The 18,912-nt window shown below is 44.6% G+C and overlaps 1 protein-coding gene across 2 annotated transcripts in view; it reads left to right on the top strand.

Annotated features, from left to right (window-relative positions):
* GPC4 (glypican 4) overlaps positions 1 to 18,912 on the top strand; it is a 70,169-nt gene that overhangs the window by 15,187 nt on the left and 36,070 nt on the right. Inside the window, exons 1-2 of one of the 2 annotated variants that reach the window (XM_071758071.1) lie at positions 4,297 to 4,351; positions 16,209 to 16,367. In XM_071758071.1, coding sequence (XP_071614172.1) covers positions 4,312 to 4,351; positions 16,209 to 16,367 — 199 coding nt within the window. In that variant the 5' untranslated portion in view covers positions 4,297 to 4,311. Of the gene's footprint in view, positions 1 to 4,296; positions 4,352 to 16,208; positions 16,368 to 18,912 lie in introns of those variants that run through there. The other variant, XM_071758070.1, reaches the window with a different exon arrangement.

Here is an 18,912-nt window from a genome sequence, read left to right as displayed (position 1 = left end):
TGTAAATAGAGTCCTGCAGGGGGGAGAAGGAAGAGTTTTTAATTTTGTGATACCCTTATCTTAATTGTTTCTCCCCTCTCTCCCCCCCCAGCCTTCTTGCCTTTTCCAAGGTAAGTTAAACTACTCAGCCTCACCTTTTCCACAAATACTGGCAGGCTGCTGGTTCCAGACCTGGGGAATACATTGGGAGTCTGTTCCAGCAGTGGGATGGGTTTTCGGACATAGGTCGTGTTGTGCTGGCTGAGCACAGTGCACTGCTTGTGTGAGCTGGGTGGCTTCTGCCCAGGCTGTTAAAAATGTAAAACTTGGTGGGAGTAGCAGGCAAAGGCTTAAAAGCACTTTTTTTTTTTTTTCAGGTAAAAGTCTTATTTACAAACTAAGCTGTGGTCTTGAATCTGAGGTGGCTGGTTTATTAGTGGGAGATAAAGCTGAGATGTGGGAGGTGTAGGGGCTGGTTCAGACCCTCACTGCTGCTGCTGGGCTCCCAGCACCACTGCTCCCAGTAAAATGTCTCTGGGTAAGCAGGCAGTGACCCTGGCATCATCTGCAGTGGTGGCATGTCCCAGCAGATGACCTGCCTGCTGTGCCCAGGACAAGGCTGGGCTGTGGTTGATGTCTCCTGATGCTCAGTCCCCCTTTTTTTCAGGGGGACTAAACCCAGGGCTCTGCTGCTTGCTGGAGGGAGGATTTCCAACAGCCGTTTCTCTTTTCTTTCCACTGTGCAGAGTGTCCCAATTTCAGGGGTGTTTCAAAGGTCTTGGGAAAACTGCACCTTGGATTTTTTGGCGCTGGATTTCCTCGTCTCCTGTTGCGCTGCTTATTTGCCTTTCTCTGTGCAATGCTTCAGGCTTAGCTGTGTGCTTTTTTGGAGGTTTGTCTTATTTACACAAACAGTTCTCAGAAATTTTAGCTGAAAAGCAGGTTTTTGTCCTGGGAATAGGCAGGAACCACTTGTGTGCAATCTTTGTGTATAAAGTTGCCTTTCTCTGCTTATAAACAGTGGCCTAGGATGGATGTGTGGTGGACCTGTTTAGATACGAATCTGACCCACCTCCTTGGTTTTGGTACTGGCGTCCCCTTTGAGCAACGTGATCTTTCCTGCCTGTTGCAGTATCACGTGATGTGAGGTTTTTAACTGTTAAAACTGGAAAGTAATGTCAAGTTGTGTCCTGCTGCAAACAGCAGTGTATGCTTTTTTAATTTTTTTTTTTCCCCAACATAGTAATACAGATTGCTTATTAGTTTCCAGTGCAGTCTTCTTCTGCTGGCCTAGCAAGCAAGGGGCTGGTAGCCACAGAGAACCCGTTACATGTCCCAGTAGCCTGTGACAGCTCTGAAGGTGGGAGAGGTAAGCAAGGAAGCCCAGATGTACAGCTCAGCACTCCAGCTGTTCCTCCCAGGGCCCTTCATCTGGGCTTGTTTCCCCAACCCTGGTTTGCATGAGGTTGACACGAGCTAATTATTTTTGAAAACTCTTTAATTGGTGACTCTTTTGGGAAGTTGTTTCTATAGTCACAAGCAGAGGCAAGACATGGGGCAGAGCAGCATCACCTTCCTTCCTGGGAAGGTGATGCATTCCTGGGAATGCAAGCTGGAGCAAACAGTTGGCAGCATCACTGGGGTCACCGATGAAGCAAGAAAAGCCTTCATCTGCTTTTGTGGGCAAGACTGAGGAATGCAGTGTGGCACAAACTTGCTGCTTTAGTGGGTCTTTGGAGTGTGCAGCTACATAGTGAGATATACAGTGTGGGTTCCTGCAGATTAACTCAAAACAGAGTTGTGATGTTCTGGAGAAGCACCACTGGGTTTATGGCAGTGGTACTTCCAGGCTCCTGTTCTGGAAAGCAGCTCTGCAGTGGGAGTTTCCTAGCTGAGACATGGCACCCAAAACTGGGACACTCTATATATGGGCTTGCTTTGAAAGGGCTCAAATAGTCATCCTGCACTGAGCTAAACTGGGGGGGCAACCATGGAGGTGAAAGCGTGGAACAGTGTGAGTGCTCTACCTTCCCTTTGGTACCAAAACAGTCTCTGGGTTGTTTCGAAAATCTCTTGTGGAAAACTTTCCAATTGTAACTGAAGTTTCCTATATGTCTGACCAGGACTTGCTCTTGAACCAAATTCCATTTTCTGAGACTCTCTGGTCCTTGAGAGGGAGGAAAATAACTGCTCCATCAAATTGCAGCACATGTGCCTTTGGGGAGCTGGTACCTGGGAGCCAGTGGGGGTTTCTGTGAGAGGAGATGGTTCAGCAGGAGAGGTGTAGGGCTGAGTAGGGCTTTCCCAAAACTGTTTTAGCTTCTGGGGCCTCTAAAAATTAATTTTCAGGGGGGCCACAGCCCCCTGCATTGCCAGCTTCAGACCACTGCCTGTGTGTGTGTGTTTCCACAGACCCCTCCAGTCGCCCCTGGATTTCAGACCACAAACTGAATATGAGCCAAACTATTTTGGGAAAAAAAAAAAAACAAAAAACATTTGGAAATCTGACCTTTTGTGTATCTTTTTCCCAAGTCTCTTAACCTGCTCAAAATTCTTAAGTTATCTGCACTGTTGCTCTGCTTGGCAAGCTTTGCAGACAGGGGAAGGGCTTATTAATGTGGGTTTTTACATAGATAAATGTGGTTGTGAAGTACTATTGACACATGGAAATGTTTGTGGATGCGTAGAGCAGAATCAGCTGCTTTGTGATAGCTCTGTGCCAGCTCCTTCATATGAATATCTTTACAAAACCCAATTGTAGCAAAGCACCTTAAAAAAAAAAATTAAAATATGCATATTTCTGTGGCTTAAAAAAAAAAAAAAGGAAAAATCATATCCAAAACCACACACTGCCTTCTTCTTAGTAAAAGTTTTGCGCGCGTCGGAAACAAAGGCATCAACATTTGCTTGTCAGAGCTAATAAAGTTTGCTTGGATCTTAATTTTTCTGCTTGATTTCACAAAGTAATTGAAACTTCCTTTTTGCTGCAAGCTCTTTTTTCTCTTTTTTAAAAAAAAATATTCTTAAAAGAACATCTTTTGGTCAGTGAGTTGATGGAATTTTGCTCAGAAGGCAGGCATGGTTTGAGTGCACTGAATGACTCGTCAGTCAAAGCTTATAGGACAAATTACTTGTGTCTGCAAGTCATTCCTCCAAGTTGAAAACCACCTAGACCAAATAAACCTTGAACTAGAGGTTTTACAGGAGCTTTTGAGCATGTAAGTGAAGCTTTTGTAATCTCAGTGATCTGATAAAAACCTTAAAAGAAACCAAGGTTCCCATAAAAAAATAGTTCCACTTGAGGTGATAAAACCCACATCTGGTAAGCTTTGCTTGCTACCTCCTGATGATCTGTGAAACAGCAATGGTCCCTGCTCCAGAGGAGAGGACTCCAAGCTGCCCGTGCCATACTCTTGCCGTAGGGGGGAACACACCAAAAAAAAAACCAAAAAAAAGTTCATTTGAGAGCAAAACTGTCAGCTTTAAACACATCCTCCAGCTCCCATTTGCAATTGCATGACTAGGGTGTCCTGCTGCCTGCCCCATGGCACAGGCACTCTTGGAGGTTGGGATAAGGAGGAGCCCGGGTAATTGAAAGCAAACAAACAGAGAAGACAAAAAAGGAAACATAAAACAGCAAACCCCAAGCCACAAATAGAAAACAGACTTTCCAGATTGATTAGTTCAAATTTGTTTATTTGAAGTCCCAAAAAGTTCGCATCATCGCTCTTTTGAGGTGTCTCTCCAATTTTGCAATTCGTTAACCATGTGTTTTCAGATCAGCTTTTCACAAGGCACAGACCCTGTTTTTTCATGTGTTGGTTTTGTCTTAAACTTTCAATTGGGAAGAGAGTGGCAGGCTGCTAAGACTCTGTACTTTGACGTGAAGGTGCTGCTGTTGAGGGACCTACACTCCATAAAACTGCACTTTTGTGGAGGATTTTCCTCCCATGTGTTCAAGTGGTGAATGCAGTTAAGACACATTTCTGATCACTTTCTTAACATCTCCCTGCTGGAAGCAGTTTAGGAATAGTGATGCACTTACTAGCTTTGGGAGAGAGTGGAGACTTGAGAAACTGTGGTTTTACTTCTGTTTTTCAGGGTGTTTTGGACAGGAAGGTGCTTCCTACCTTCAGTAACAGATCAATACAGGTTTGTTTTTTTTTACAGATTTGACTGAAGCACCCTTAGGCCCCCCAGACAGAGGATTTACATCTCCAGCCTATTAACCATAAATGAGTCAGGTCTAAATGCCTCGATTGTATCTGAGATTTCTAAACTGAATCCTTTGCATAAAATTAGCGTGGCACGAATGCATCCCAAGGAAAAGCAATGACTTCCCAGGGATTTCACCGTGCCTCTCCAGGAAGTAGTAAGTACATTTCAGGTCGCGCTGATACCATCTCCTGCCTTGGTGCTATCAAAGGGGATGGAAGCTCCCTGCCCCTCCAGCAGCTCGGCTCTGATGTTCTCCAGCATCTAGGCGCATTGTTTATCTTTAACCAAAGGCTTGGATAAACTTCCAAAATAAATGAATGTAGTAGTCTAACACAGACTGCTTTGGCAGAGGTTTTCTGGCGTGACTCAAACATTATAAATACGAAAGCATCCAGACTTCAAAGACAAAACTTTTGGACAAAGTTTTCATAGTTGTCTCTTAAATCACCAAAAGGGGAACTTTTTCTTAAAGAAGAACTTTTCTTCCTGATTCAGAGCTGATCAGTGAAGACAGATGAGTTGGGGAGCTTTGTAGCCCTGGGGACCGGCGCAGCTCCGGTCAGGAGCCGGGAGGCACCGCGGGGTCACCGGCACCGCTGCGGCGAGGCGGGCAGAGCCGCGCTCGGCTGCACGGAGGAATGCGGTAACAGGATTTAAAGGAAACGTACAGAAGTAACGAGGATTAAGGGTAATTGTCTGCCCCGGCCCTGCCAGGGGTGGCAGGATGTGGCCATGTGGGGAGCGACCTTGCTCTGCAAGGTGAAGGTCCCCTGGTTAGGGTCTGTTTGGAGAGGACTTTATAGGTTTGGTTGGCTTTTAGGTGCTCTGTGGAGAAATGGAAAATAGTAGATTGGAAAGGGAATTCTTTTTAAAATTTTATTTTATTTTAAAAAGTCTTTCCTTAAACACTTTAAGGCTGTTGGAGCAAATATTTCTCTAGTTGGTGGGAAAGTTCCAACAAATGTATGATTCGTGCCATGGCTGGGCTCTCCTTTTGCTGGCCCCGCACAAGTGTTGCTTTGTGCAAGGAGCAGACGTCCCCTGACACTGAACACTCATCCCAGGGCTGAGCTCAGGCTGGGAGGAGGCCTCTGGCTGAAGGACTTTGTGTGCCAGTGAATTGGTTTTGAGAAACAGTGTGATGCTGTTGGAGGTTTTATGGGGACTTCGCTTCCCCTTATAGGTCAGGCTGGTTACTGAGGTCTTGCAGAGAGGCTGTGGCATTCCTGGCAAAGGCCCTTGGGGTTGTGAAATGCTGGCTGGAGCTGGCCATACATCAAGCATGACCTTAGGCAGCTGGGTGGCCAAATCAAGAGTTAATCATGTTGTGTTTCTGTGCTCTGGAGAAGACCGAGTGCAGGATGGATGGAAGGATGGATGGATGGATGGATGGATGGATGGATGGATGGATGGATGATAATTGTTGGTGACATGGGGGTACCAGCAGAACCTTCTGGGCTGGCAGCACACCAGTGAGGGCAGGTAGGGCATAGGCATGGCTCTGAGCAGTCACATTGTGTGGATAAGTAAAAACTGTTTGATGTCTTCCAAATCAGACCTGCAAAGGGAGATGCACCCAGTCACTCTCACCTAAATTCTGGCATCAGGCACTTGCCATCCTGGCAATCCCTGTGTTACTTTTCTGGGTGGGGAGGGGGGGAAGTGGGTGGTGCTCTGCTGGACAGGGCCATGGGGCAGCACTCTCCTGTGGCTCTCAGCAGATGTGGGTGGACAACCTGCCCAAGCAGAACCATGCTCCCTCAGCCCTTGGGTTTTACTAATTCCTGACAGCAGCCCAAAGCTCACATGTTTCTCTGTCTTTGTGAAATGCCTTTGGGGGTGACAGGGGTGAGCAGAGGCAGAGGAGGGTGCTCAGTTCCTGGCATGAGCCAGCTCTTAGATTGTAGCTGGACTTTGCTACACCTGAACCCTTAAAGCTTTTCACTTTTTGTTTATACTTTCAATGACCAGAAGTCCTAACACCTGTTCTGAATAGAGGGATACTTTTGCAAATTGAGAAGATGGAGGATTTCTCTGTGCAGAGCTTTAGCTTGCTTCTGCTCGCTCTCTGAGTGGGATTTCTAGAGATGGGAGGCATTGGGTGATGTGGCATGGGGGGTATGCAGGGCAGCAGGAGGAATGAGATAAGGAGTTGGAGGTCTAAAGTCCAAGCTTTAGGGTGGGAAGTAAGCCCTGCCATTGAGAGCTGCAAGGTGCAAGGAAGGGACTTGTGTGGATTTTGCTTCCCCTTGTGAAAGCAAGGGGAAGCAAAAGTAAAACTTCTGTCCATGTCACCTACTTTTGGTTGGTCCTGGCTCTCTGCTGAGCCCCTGCACTCCTTTGGCTGTCATCCCTACCTGAAACCACTCAAGGCAGGGGGAAGGAGCATGTCCTTATGGGTGAAAAAAGTCACCCTGCCACTTCCCAGATACTTGTGTATATATTTGTATGCAGCCCTTCAAGGTAGTTGATTGCAGCTTGGTGTTGTGTTTTGGGTTTGGGTTTTTTCCCCCTTTTCTCTTCTGTATAAGGTTGGTTTCAGAATTGCAGCAGGTTCGAAGGTGCCTACTTGGGATCCCGCAATAGAGAATTAATATTGGTGGAAGTTAATTAACATCTCTCTCTTGCATTCCAATTTATAGATTAAATTACTGTTTGTATAAAGCCTAGGATATTTTAATTTTTTTTTTTTCTAAAGTCAAAAGCAGGAAACTGGCTGAATTCCATGAACTTTGTTTCTTATTTAAGAAATCAAAAACGTCTTTTTGGGGCTTTTTAAAATTTTTGCTTGGGCCATAGCTGCCATTTCTTGTGCCCTTAGTACTTTTATTCCAGTTGATGCATTGTCAATACATGGAAATGGCATCTCCTCTGTGCAGTGGTGAATGTCTGGTTTTGCTTTTGCAAAGCAGGAAAACTTCACTTCTGTAGAGCCCCTGGAGAGGTGTAGTGTTCAGGGGGGGTTGACCACATGGCTATGGTACCAGCACACCCTGACAGTTGTGTTTGCCTTGAAATCTGTCAGTGTCACCATTTGGGGATGCTGTGGCATTCTCTGGTTGTGCAGCTCCCAGCTGGAGAGATCCATAACAGGCAGAATACCTCCAGGAAGCCATGAGCACCTTCTTTTTGGGATTTTTTTTTTTTTTTTTTGCATTTGTTGGGATTTTTTTCAAATAAAGCATGATCCCCAGAATCGCTAGGGCTGTATGAGCTCAAAATGTTGCTGAAACTTTCAAGGGTCATTTCATGCCAGATGTGCTACTTGCCAGTAGATGACCCATCTGCTGGCACCTGTAGGTGAGCCTGGGAACATCTCACAAGACACTACTGTATGGATCTGAAATGTGGTTTTTTTGCATTGATGCTGGAATCAGATTTTTTTGTTTGTTTGGTTGGTTTGTTGGTTTTTTTTTCGGAGGGGTGGTGAAATGTATAAAAATTCCTGTAAAAGTGGTTGCCAGCAGCATGCTCCAGGTCCTCCTGCCTGCCTGAGCCAGCCAGCATCCCCAGAGGTGGAGGGTCTGGGGAGTGCAGAGAGGGGGGCTGAAAGTGGAAGGGAAAAAAGTTGTTAAGGAAAATACTTCAGTTCAGATGACAGTGTTTGTGGTGGAATTGGTTTTGGTTAAAAGCTGCTTTTTTGGCAAATAGCCTTGGAGCTTTATGGAAAAAAGTCAGTTTGACTTTGTTTGCCTTCTTAATGGGGAATCTGAGCTAAAAATTGCATGAAATGATGTGTGGTGCTATTTTCAGGGAACCCCTGTGAAATCTACTGGACAATTTCTTTTGTGTTCTGAAGTCTTGACTGCTGGCTGGTTTTGGATGGGTTTTATCACAGCTGTTTTATTTTTGCCTTCATGTATACCCAGGATTACAAACTGGAAGTGTTTGCCTTTCTAACTGGTTTTTGGTGGCTGATTTGGAGACAGAGGCACTGCCTGTCTCAGCTGTCCTGGAAATGGGGCTCTTGTGCACCTCGTGTCTTTGTCTTCCTCACCAGAGAAGTGGAAAAAACCAAAGATAATTTTCAGCATAACTTGTGCATTGTGTAACACCTCTCTCAGGGCACATAGGCAGAGACTCGTTATGAAAACTATTTCATGCCTAAAGAATTCAGTGATAATAAAGAGAATTTGCATTTCTGAAGTTCTCACTCAGCAGTGTCAAGTAGGGTTTTTTGATTTTGTTTTTTTAATTAAGAAACAACTGTTGGTTTTCATTTAAGGTTTCTGTCTTAGTTGGTGTTGGGGAGAATCCTCTAGTTAACCAAACCTATTTTACTCTCCAGGGTTGCTTAAATAATAAGTTTAATTATGCAGCTTTTGTTTTTTTTTCCCCCTTCTTGTCTTATTTGTATATTCAGGTCTTTGTGTGGTTTCTCTCTCTTTTGATGTTTGCAGAAATGCTTTATCTACATCTGTCTGGTTTGTGTTTGGTGTGCCACTAATTGACTCAATATCCTGTTTGTTGGAATGAAAGTGTGCTCTATCATGGCATATTTTTCCAGGGTGTAAAAACCTCACAGTATTTGGGCCACCCTGTCGGGAAGGAAATTGGTGGTGGTGCTGTGGAAATGAAGTGGGGATGGTATTTTTCCTCAGGTGAGCAAGGTTTTAACTTTAAATGAACTCTTAAAACCTTGCTGAAGGTGAGATCCTGCATCCTCCTTACTGGGAGGGAATGCACCTGCAACAGGAAAGGTCCTGGGCTCAGATGCTCTACAGAAAGTGTTTGTAGGGGGACCTGAATCTCAGCCTCTCTATTATCCCAACCTCAATGAGAAAGCAGGGTGGGGAGGGGACCTCAGTTTACTGGTGATGCTTCTCCAGGGTGTCACAGAGTGGAAGCAGGTCACCATTTCTTGTTTGGGACTGAAGAGCTGTGTTAGGAGACTGGGAAGGGCTCTCCCAGGCATCTCCTGCGGTGGGGTGGGGGGGGATGTACCAGAATTAGTCAGGTTGGCCTCAGTGGGCAGCATTTTGTCCAGACTTGGCCTGAGACCTTGCTCTATCATTGGCTGGAAGATGAACTTTGCAGCAGTAATTTGGACTTGAATGGGTGAACAGCAAGAGCCTTCTTTGTGTCCTAAGTTGCTCTTTCCAGTAGAAAATTAAGGTTCCTAATGTGCATTTGGCTTAATGTACACATATGGATATAAATCTCTCTTGTTCTCTTCGGTCCCTGACCCTTTTGGCAGTAAATTTGGGAACCTGAAGCTGTCAACAAAGCAAAATGGAAAAACAGAAGCCAGACAGACCTCAGTTGTGTGTGATATTTTAAGTAACTGTAGGTACGCGCCATGGAAATAATTAGGATTATTTGTTGTGTTGAAGGGAGGTAATGTCACTGAGGTATTGTGTGCACCAGCATTCCCCATGCCTGCAAGATGGATTAGCAGCTGAGTTAACAGATGCAGTAAAGCTTGACTGAAAATAGTTCACTGTTGTTAAGCGTAGGTGAAAGGGCTTTGGTTTTGGTATCAAAGAGTGTATTTTTGACTGCTTGACAAGTTTGAAAAAAAAAAATCTTTCAATATTATAAGCTTTCTATGTGAGTCTGGGGAATTTTGCTGTACCATTAGACTAACTTGCAAAAAACTGAAATGCACATTGATTAATAACCTAAGTGGAAGCACAGGGGAAACAAGCAGCTTTAACATTAATAAGGCAAATAAACCATTTATATAAAATGGTTGCTAATTGAGTGGGATGTTAAACATGCTGCATGTTGGCACTTGCTACCAAGTTGCAGTACTTCCATAACCCTGCCAGTCAGCTTTGGGAGCCAGCTGCACATCAGGATGTGTTCCGGGTAAAAAAAAACCCCTAGGTGATTTAAAAAAAGGATTGCAAGTGGGGATGAAAGTCCATGGTGGTCAAATTCAGGACAAGGGACGCTGGGGCTATGAAAGGGACAGTATCCATGTCCTCAGCTGGAGGGTAGTGCTGGCTCCTCACTCCACTGTGAGGACCTGGGTTTGGACATGTGAGGTGCTTTCTGGGTCTGATATCCCAGTGAGAACTGGAGATGTTTGAAGGAGGGAGGGAGGGAGGCAGGAAGGAAGGAAGGAAAAGGAAGGAAGGAAAGGAAGAAAAAGGAAGGAAGGAATCTGATGATGGTATATGTAGGGAGAAGGCTACACAATCACTTCTGGAAGTGTGCACAGTTGAAATAGTGGTTCAAGATGGAAACAGTACTGGGCACTTCAGAGCATCACAGGAGGTACAACCCTACACTACAAGTGTCACAGCCCAGTTATACCCACTCTGACCAGAGGGTACCAGCAGTGCTGCATCGCTTGCAGGATGTGAGCTTACAGAGTTCTAACTATGCTGCCCTTCCTGGACACATCACCTCTGTTAGCAGGACCTAAACTCTTTTGTACAACTGATATACAGCTCTGTTGTACATCTCTTCCTGGCACACGATCTTCTCTGCAGGAATATTCTCCTGAGTACAATGAACACAAGTCCCACAGCAGCACTGCTTTAAAGCAAGTAGAAAACACTGACTGCCCAGTAAAAAAAGGAGTACTCTGATAAGAGCCTTAAATTAAAAATTGAAGTTTGCCACTCATTCCAGGCAAAAGGCATATCTTCAAGCAGTGTTGCATGTGGGATAGCGGGGGAGGAGGCAGCAGAATTTCTTTTGTTTCTCCCTTTAGTGTTTCCAGTTTAGTCTCATTTCACCTGGAAATACTTATATGCCAAGACAGTATCTGTGTATCGCTCCTCATTAGCAAGTATCTAACAACAGCATAAGCAGTGGTTAGGGTGACCCAGCCTTGCCTTGGGGTCTGTGGGATGTGTGGTTGTGCCAATAGCACCTATGGGTTATGGCAGCACCCTTAGAGAGGGTGCTGGGCATCCCCGGATCATTTGGTACCCTGGAAAACTGGGCAGTTTTTGTTGTTGTGGGCACAACTAAAGGTGCTCAGATTTGGTGGCTGGTTCCATAGCCTTGTCTGTCTTCATGATTCTGCCAGAGCCAATGACAAATTCACTCTTTTCTTTCTTCTTCTTGCTCCTTGTTAATGTGGGGCCGGAGCAGCAGAGCTGTGCTCAGGAGTGATGGAAGTGCTTCTTGTCATCTTTGTTGGGGGTTTTGTAAAGCCTCAGTAGCATGTCAATTATGTATGATGGGTGGAAGCCTAATATTCTGTGATAATTAGAAGGCAAGTCTAGTGTGAAATCGGATTAGATTAGAGCCTGGCATTACAGTCGAGGATTCCTTTGGTAGTTGGTTCAGAGGAAGTCATAAAACTCTTTTAAAGATGACACAAGTTGATGTGTGCTACAGGGAAGAGGCAGAGTGAGGCTGAAATTTTGGCCCCACTTACCCGTCCCCCAGCACTGCTCACCTCCCACTCCTCCACCCACCCAGCTCACCTCAGCCTGTTTTCTCACCAGAGAACAAAGTCCAACAGTAACATCTCAGACCATAAACTGCTTTTGGTTTGTTTAGTGAACTGCAGTGGAGGACTAGACTGTGTACAGCAGTATTTTAAAGAAATAACCTTCCCTTGCCTCACAGCAAACCACTCCTGAAGGCTTAGCTAGTTTTGCAGCTAGGTATACTTAAAAGTTTGAACTTCAGCTAGGTGAGAAGTGGCAGTCTGGGAAGGCACGTTTGACATCCAGAAACATTTTGCAAATCTTTTGGAAACGTGTTCAGCGTAGGGAACTGCTTTCAGGATTATGGAGCCCCTGAGTTTGCACTGCACACTTGTTCATTCGATGAAAACTTGTTTTCTGATACATTGCAAAATAGTGACTTGATCTGGAAAAACCCCGTGTGCCTGGAGTCAGGTCAGCGTGTCATTTCTGTAATGGCATAAATCATAAACTTGCAAGATTACCTTTCTGAGTGCATTTCCTTGGATGTAGAGTTGGTAATGTTTTGTACCATTGCATTTCTTATCTTTAAACTGCCACATCCATTCCCCAGAGGTGTCCTATTAACTAACCAAGGAGTGAGCATCTTTTGTAGTTTTGGTCCTTCATTTCTCTCCCTGTATTCATATGTAATACAAAGCAGAGAAGGCAGAATAAAGAGAGAAGGTCTTCCTGTGACAGGCCATGAGGAAGATCTGTTGCAAATCCATGACAAGTTGCTGTGATGGTGTGCATATGTGGTAGATGTTTGGAGTCATTCTTTGCTACTTAAGCTCTTTTTGCCATTCAGCCCCTGATGTGATGATTGCATACCCTGCCAAACAATTCAATAAAAAGCCAAACTTGAAAGGAAGCTGTGCCAGAGTTAGATTTTTGCTGTGCTCTCATGGTGATAAATTACAAAAGCTGCCGAGTCTTTAACACTCAACAGTAGATGAAGAGTTGCCTTGTTTGGGCATTGTTTGATGAGCTTTAACTTGGGAAATAATTATTGCCGAATGTGTCCTTGACAGAGTGCACACCATGAGTGTTTTTTACTTAATACACGTAAACATTAGATTTCTTTTTCAATGGGCCTACATTCTCACATGTTTCACTATTTTTCCTTAGAGGAATTCACTGCTGGTGGGAAAACAAAAAACATTGTCTTTGGTCTTGGCTGCAGCTCTAGGTGTTTTGCATGTGCATCACTGATCCTTGCTCTTGTGGTCCACTGGCAGTGGCTCCTTTCCAGGCTTCCTTTTCATCCCCCTGCGTGCTGTGGTTGTAGCACTGTTGTGTTTTGAAGCTGTTGGCTGATATTGCTGTGCTTCAGGGGCTCTCTTTGTGGGAATTTGCTTCCTAACATCCCAGCCACTCACTGAAGGTGCATGGGATGGATCTGGCCCCCAGGCAGATGGCTGGCATGTTGGGTGTTTGCTCTCCCTGCAAGGAGTGGGGTGAATGCTATGGTTGGATGATGAACATTTCAAATAATTCAAAACAAAGGCAGATTTCTTGTAAACCGTGTCAATGCCTGTCACTTTGCTCAGGTGAGGATAAATTCTCAGGGATGCAGAGGTGCTAAGGACAACCCTTCCTGTGGGAAAACACAAGCCCCAGTGTCTTGCAGTGATTTTCCATTGGTATGTCCCACTGCAGCATAAGAAAAATGCAAGAAAAGCATCTCAGAGCCCTAAACTTTGGTTTCTACCACTGGGTAACAGAGTGCATCCTCCTGCAATTAGTGCTGAGTAGCCAGAGCTCCTCTGCTCCAGACAGAACTAATTCTTGATCACAAGCCAAGACCACATAGTGCTGACATGACTGAGAAATATGCTCCATAATTAGATTGCTTGGTCATTCATGTTTGAATGTCTCAGTTGCATTTTAGAGAATAATTTCTTAACAATCAACCAAATGGGAACTGTGCAAGCTTGGTTTACTGTCAGTAGTGTTCTCCTGGCTTAGATTTGCATGTGTGTCCCCAGAAGTCATGGTGCAGATCTGGGACAAAGGGGATCACAAAAAATTATTTTGCTTTGTGGGATGGTAACTTTAGTTTAATGGTATAAATAGATAAAACAATGTTACTTGTATTTGAGAAATATATTGAACTTTTTTTTTTTTTTTTATCATGAATAAATTGGAGTTGTTAAAACCACTATTTTAGGGGATCCAAGGGCATCTGTGACGACTTCAGAAGTGTCTGGAAAGAAAAGAAATTCCTCTATTAATATGTTTGAATTTGCCAAGTAGGATGGAGGTTTACCCCTCCATCACAGAAGAATGGGAAGTATGTAAATTGTAACCACCAAAGGCAGGCATGAGTCATGGAAACATGCTGAAATCACTAAGTGCATTTTAGGTAAAATATTTCCAACATAAGAAATGCAGAAAAATACCCAACTTTCAAGAGTTTTGAAATAAAATTATCTTGACATCTTGAAATTAACTGTCACTCAGGCTGTAATTAGCACTTTGCTGCTGTTTATTTGTTTCCTGTTCTGTCCAAGAGCCTTAGTCCTGTATGGGAACCTAACCAAAGAGATTCAAAGTGAAATAAAGCACTGGCACTTGGACACTTTGGGTTTTATTTAGTGACTGCATTGAAGATGTGCTTGTAGAGGTGTGCTTCAGGATGGATTTGTTGGGCTGCATCAAAAAATCCTGGATGCACCTTTCATTCTCTTTTAATGACTTACCAAGCTGCATCCCTTGGTGCTGTATACCCCATAATGCTGTGTGTTTGCTGCTGGAGGTGCTCCTCTGAGACAGAAGGAAATAGTCTAGAAGGAAAAATATATATGTAAGGAGACAGTGAGATTTTTCTGTGTTTTCCGAAGGCTGTTGCCTAATCAGTGCTCCTTCCAGTAACAGACTTTGAGCCTTCTGTAATTCAAGAGCAGTGGACTATCTTGTGCAATAAACTACTGGTGGCAGAAATATCTGTTGGTCAAAGTCTCTGTAATGTCAAGGAAAACAAACAAACCCTGTAGTGCAGAAGGAAAACAGATTTAGGAAAGGAGGTTCTTCGGGATGTATTATATATGTATGTGTGTATATATATTTCTGTCTGACTTTAGAATGGCCCTTAAGTGTCTGAAAGGGGAGATACCAACATTCTTGGGTTAGAAAGTCATGCAAAGTGACGCAAAGGTTCAATAGCTGGGCAAGAGATGTTGTTACAAGATCTTGCACAAGGCAGGTAGAGAAGCAGCTGCTTGTGTTAGTCACAGGCAGGCTTTGCTTTGCACTGTGTGGAAGCTGCTGTTGTCTCTCCAAAGCCACTTTTGATGCTCGAGCAGGCAGGATGGCTCTTCAGTAAGTGCACGGTTCGCAGCCTGGAGTGAAGAAGTTGCTTTCTGTGCGGGGAGCTGACAAGACATTTGCAGGTGGTGTTGTGGGTCTGTAGCCCTCAGAGGTGGTTGGAGGCTGTTGGTGGCTTCCAGAGTTTGAGCAGGTGTGGAAGTGCCTCCTCCATCTGCCTCCTTGTGCTGAAGGGTAAGGTCTGGCATCGGGGTGTAAAATGGGAGAGAAGGCAGCAGCTTACGTGTAGGCTGCGTCTTTTAAAATACCATCTGACTTGGAAGGATGAAGTTCTCATCCTAACTGCTTGTTTTGATCGTGTTGACAAAAATTTGCACCGTTTGCCTAAGTTTGTACAGCTCCAAAGAGCTGACAAGAGACAATCAAGGCACCCTCTTGCCTGTGATAGTGCTGTGTGGTGGGACCCAGCAGAGAAGCTGGAGCTGTGGATTGCTACACAAAGAGTTCGACTTGGCCCACAAAACCCAACAGCAGCATTTTACTGGTGTCAGTAGAAAAGGACAGCCTCATTTTGCACTGCAATGAGAAGCTCTAAAAGCAATTATATGGGGACAGATTCTGTGCCCAGATTGTCTGTGAGATGTTGAAATGGACCTGTGGTAGATACTGAAGCACTTCAGGATTCCTCTGACGAAACCAGCTTGAGTCAGGTGACTTTTAGGAGAGAATTATCTTTCAGGGTGAAGGAAGAAAAGTCTGAATTCTCTAGAAACAAACACCCAGTTTTGCCCAGGATGATGACAGAAAACTGTAAATTTAGGAGCTGGGAAAGAAATACAAAGCTTTTTCATGAGCTGCTGCATAAAGAAGTATATTTTAGTATCAGTGATTGCTTCTTCTCTGATAATTGGAGGTGGAGGGTAGCAGAAAAAGGGATTTGTCTGTACAAAAAGGACCATTGCCATTGTTACTGTGTTGTGTATTAACTGAATGAAATTTACTAATTAAAATACTTGGCAGAAACTGCATGGAAGATAGCATAATTATATACAGGTCAGTTTGCTGGTTCTTCAAATTATACTTTGCAAGATGAGCATCTGTTTATTCCATTTATTAACTGAATAAATAAGAGGACACTTTTCAGTGTTTTTGCAGAAAGACAAGGCAGGGTATTTACATGTGTTGCTATTAAGTTCCTTTACAGAATCAGGTTCTGATATTCCTGCTCCAGCACTTGGACTGAGAGGGGTTTTCCTTGGGAGGAGATGGTACTGCAGGTCCTTACGTCCTCCTGCCTCACACGATGATTTCTTTGCCCTTGCCTAGAGACACTTTTAAACTCAGGTTATTTTCTTCTCTGCTTTTCAGGTGACCACCTGAAAGTCTGCTCGCAAGGCTACACGTGCTGCTCACAAGAAATGGAGGAGAAGTACAGTCAGCAGAGTAAACATGACTTCAGAAATGCTGTTGTAGAGCTCAGCAATCACTTACAAACTACGTTCAGTTCCCGATACAAGAAGTTTGATGGTAAGCACGGAGACCTTGAACTTGTTCTTATTATATATAAAATATAAAAAAATTCCCATCCTGTTATTCTCTATACAGTTGTTCTGCTCTGCTTTCCCTTTTACTGGGGAAGTTCATGACTCATGGCTCTGAGGGCAGAGCATGTCTTGTTTTGCAATCCCATGAGAGAGAAGTATTTGCTTATTACGTCTGTTTGTTTCCCAAAGAAAGAGATCTTTCTTTCTGATTAATCTTTTGGAAAAAACAAACACAAACATTTTGCTCTTAATGTAAGATTGCAGTTAGTTTTGTTGGTACATCCCCACAGCACGTGTAATTGTAATGTGCACATCTTGCAACTCCCATCCACAAAAATGCTGATTTTTCCCAGCATGTTGTGCACCAACAGGATTTATATCCATCTCACTTAGCCTTCAGGGGTAAGCAGACCAGCAGATAAACACAGAGCTGGTTTTGTGTGGAGGCCAAAGGTTCAAGTGTGGTGCAGGGTTGGGAGCAAAGCGAACAAAGTCTCGGCTGCCTTCCCATCGTTTGAGTGTCACTTACTGCTGACTGGTAAGCAACTGCCTGCTCTCTGCATTGCCCTTGGATCCATGGTGGTGCCCCTTCAGACTGGGTCTCCATAGGGCATGCCTGGTTCATGGGAGCTGCAGGAAGAAACTCCCTCTGGAGTGTCTGGCACACACCCTTCCAGCACTGCCTGCCCTTACAGCCAGGCGCCTTTGTTTTTTTGAGAGTGCCTCAGTACATCTGGTCCATCCCTCTTGCAAACAGCTGAAGTCAATGCCCAGGTATTGGTCACAGCACCCATCTGAAGTCCCAGAAGCATCTCTCAGGTTTGTTGCTGATCTCTTGGTCATGGCAGTTCCCACAGGGCTCTGTGGATGCCTTGGTACTTCCAGTCACTGCGGTCCCTGTGCCTGGGCATCCCCAGAAAGGGCAGGCAGGGCACCAGGCTCCTGCCTGGGTTGGCCTTGTTGACTGTGGGAATGAGGTGACATGCAGTTGCACGTGGAAATACCTGAAAAGTCAGGTGGATCGAGTTGCTGAGACTTTAGTTCTTCTAATACATCATCATTACCATCTGATACCAAAGGGTGATTCTATCACACAGCACCTCTGGACCTTTTTCTCCCTTGCTTGGTCATTGGTTCAACATGGATTTTCTACTAATATCCCAAAGTCTGTGCCTTGAACCTCCCAGGAAACTTCTCTACACTACTGTAGCATATAGTAGCCCCTTTCTTTCAAAACAGATTGGCACTTGGGGGAGGAAAAAAGTCCCTGGGTATGAAATTGTAGTGAGTCAAAGTGGAATTATGCAATCATCTCGATAGCATCTAAATCTGCTGGCTAAATATTTCCCTCTTAAACCCTGTTGTCTCTACCTGCTGGTACACCAAAGAGGTGATAGAGAGAGAACTGAAGTGTCTAGACTTGCAAGCTTATTAAATGTAGAACAAGACACTTAATGAAATCCAGCCCATAGATAAGCCATTTCAAAGAGACTGGAGGAACAGCATCTGCTTTACCTTAAATGAACAACGAGCCTCGTTGAAATGCTGCATTGAAAAGAAAACATGCATGGTTCACTCTATCAGCATCCCTGGTGTGGTGCAGACATATTGCTAGGTCTGCCCATTTGTAGGGTGAGAGATGGCTGCAGGGCTGCCTGACAGCAGGGGGATATTAAGCTGAGCTGGACACCTCTTGAAGCACAAGGCTTTAAAATGGGTGAGCTTTGATAGAGAAGTTCTGTTTGACCTATTTGTGCTGTGTGGTTCTTCTGTCAGCCCCTGACAGTGTGTGCTGTGCCCATCTCATCCTGATCTTAGCTCTAGGAGTCTTTGACAGGCAAATCTAGAAGAGGCTGGTGTGTTCCTGTTCCATTTACTGTGCCTGGCCCTGCCCCCTCTGCCCTGTATGAGACTAATGAAGGAGAATTAGCAACCTCCTCAGCTTGTCCCAAAGCCTAATGGCTCTCTCTTTGAGCATCTTCATTTTCTGCAGACAGAGCTGATTTAGAGATTTTGTTTGTTTGTTTTTAATCTTGGGGTGGAAGCAGAGATAAACTGATTATCATCCTCCATCATTTACCTCTTGGAAGACTTTTTGTCATGACTGCCTCTCTCCCTCCAGCCTAGGCACCCTGAGGCTGAAGGCACCCCCTCTCCAGCAGCACTCTGATGGTGGCTGGGCCAAGTTGAGGAGTATCCCCTCTGAGGTCCTCAGACTCCTGCAAAAATTTTGGAGTGCTGTGCCCTAGGCTGCTGTGGTAGCTTTGTTTTTTTAAGAGCTTGCTGTTAGGTGATCAGCTGCTTGTGGTGTGTTGGTTCCCTGCTTCAGTCATGGTGCTTGGCCATCAGCTCAGATGGTCAGTTCTACCTTGCATGTTTCAGTTCTCCTTGTTGAACATAATGCCTCCTACACTTTATGGTGTAATGTGCTGTAAGTACAGGAAGAAGAGACAGTCAAGGCCCATATAATTGTCCCGTCCTTTAGAGTTGAGATTGGAAAAGCACATGATCCCTTCCAGAACTCTTCC

Source organism: Heliangelus exortis, chromosome 14, assembly GCF_036169615.1.
Source record: "Heliangelus exortis chromosome 14, bHelExo1.hap1, whole genome shotgun sequence".
In the NCBI taxonomy this organism is placed as follows: Eukaryota; Metazoa; Chordata; class Aves; order Apodiformes; family Trochilidae; genus Heliangelus; species Heliangelus exortis.
The sequence above is the reverse complement of the archived record's forward strand: the minus strand, read 5'-3'. Positions and strand labels throughout refer to the sequence as shown.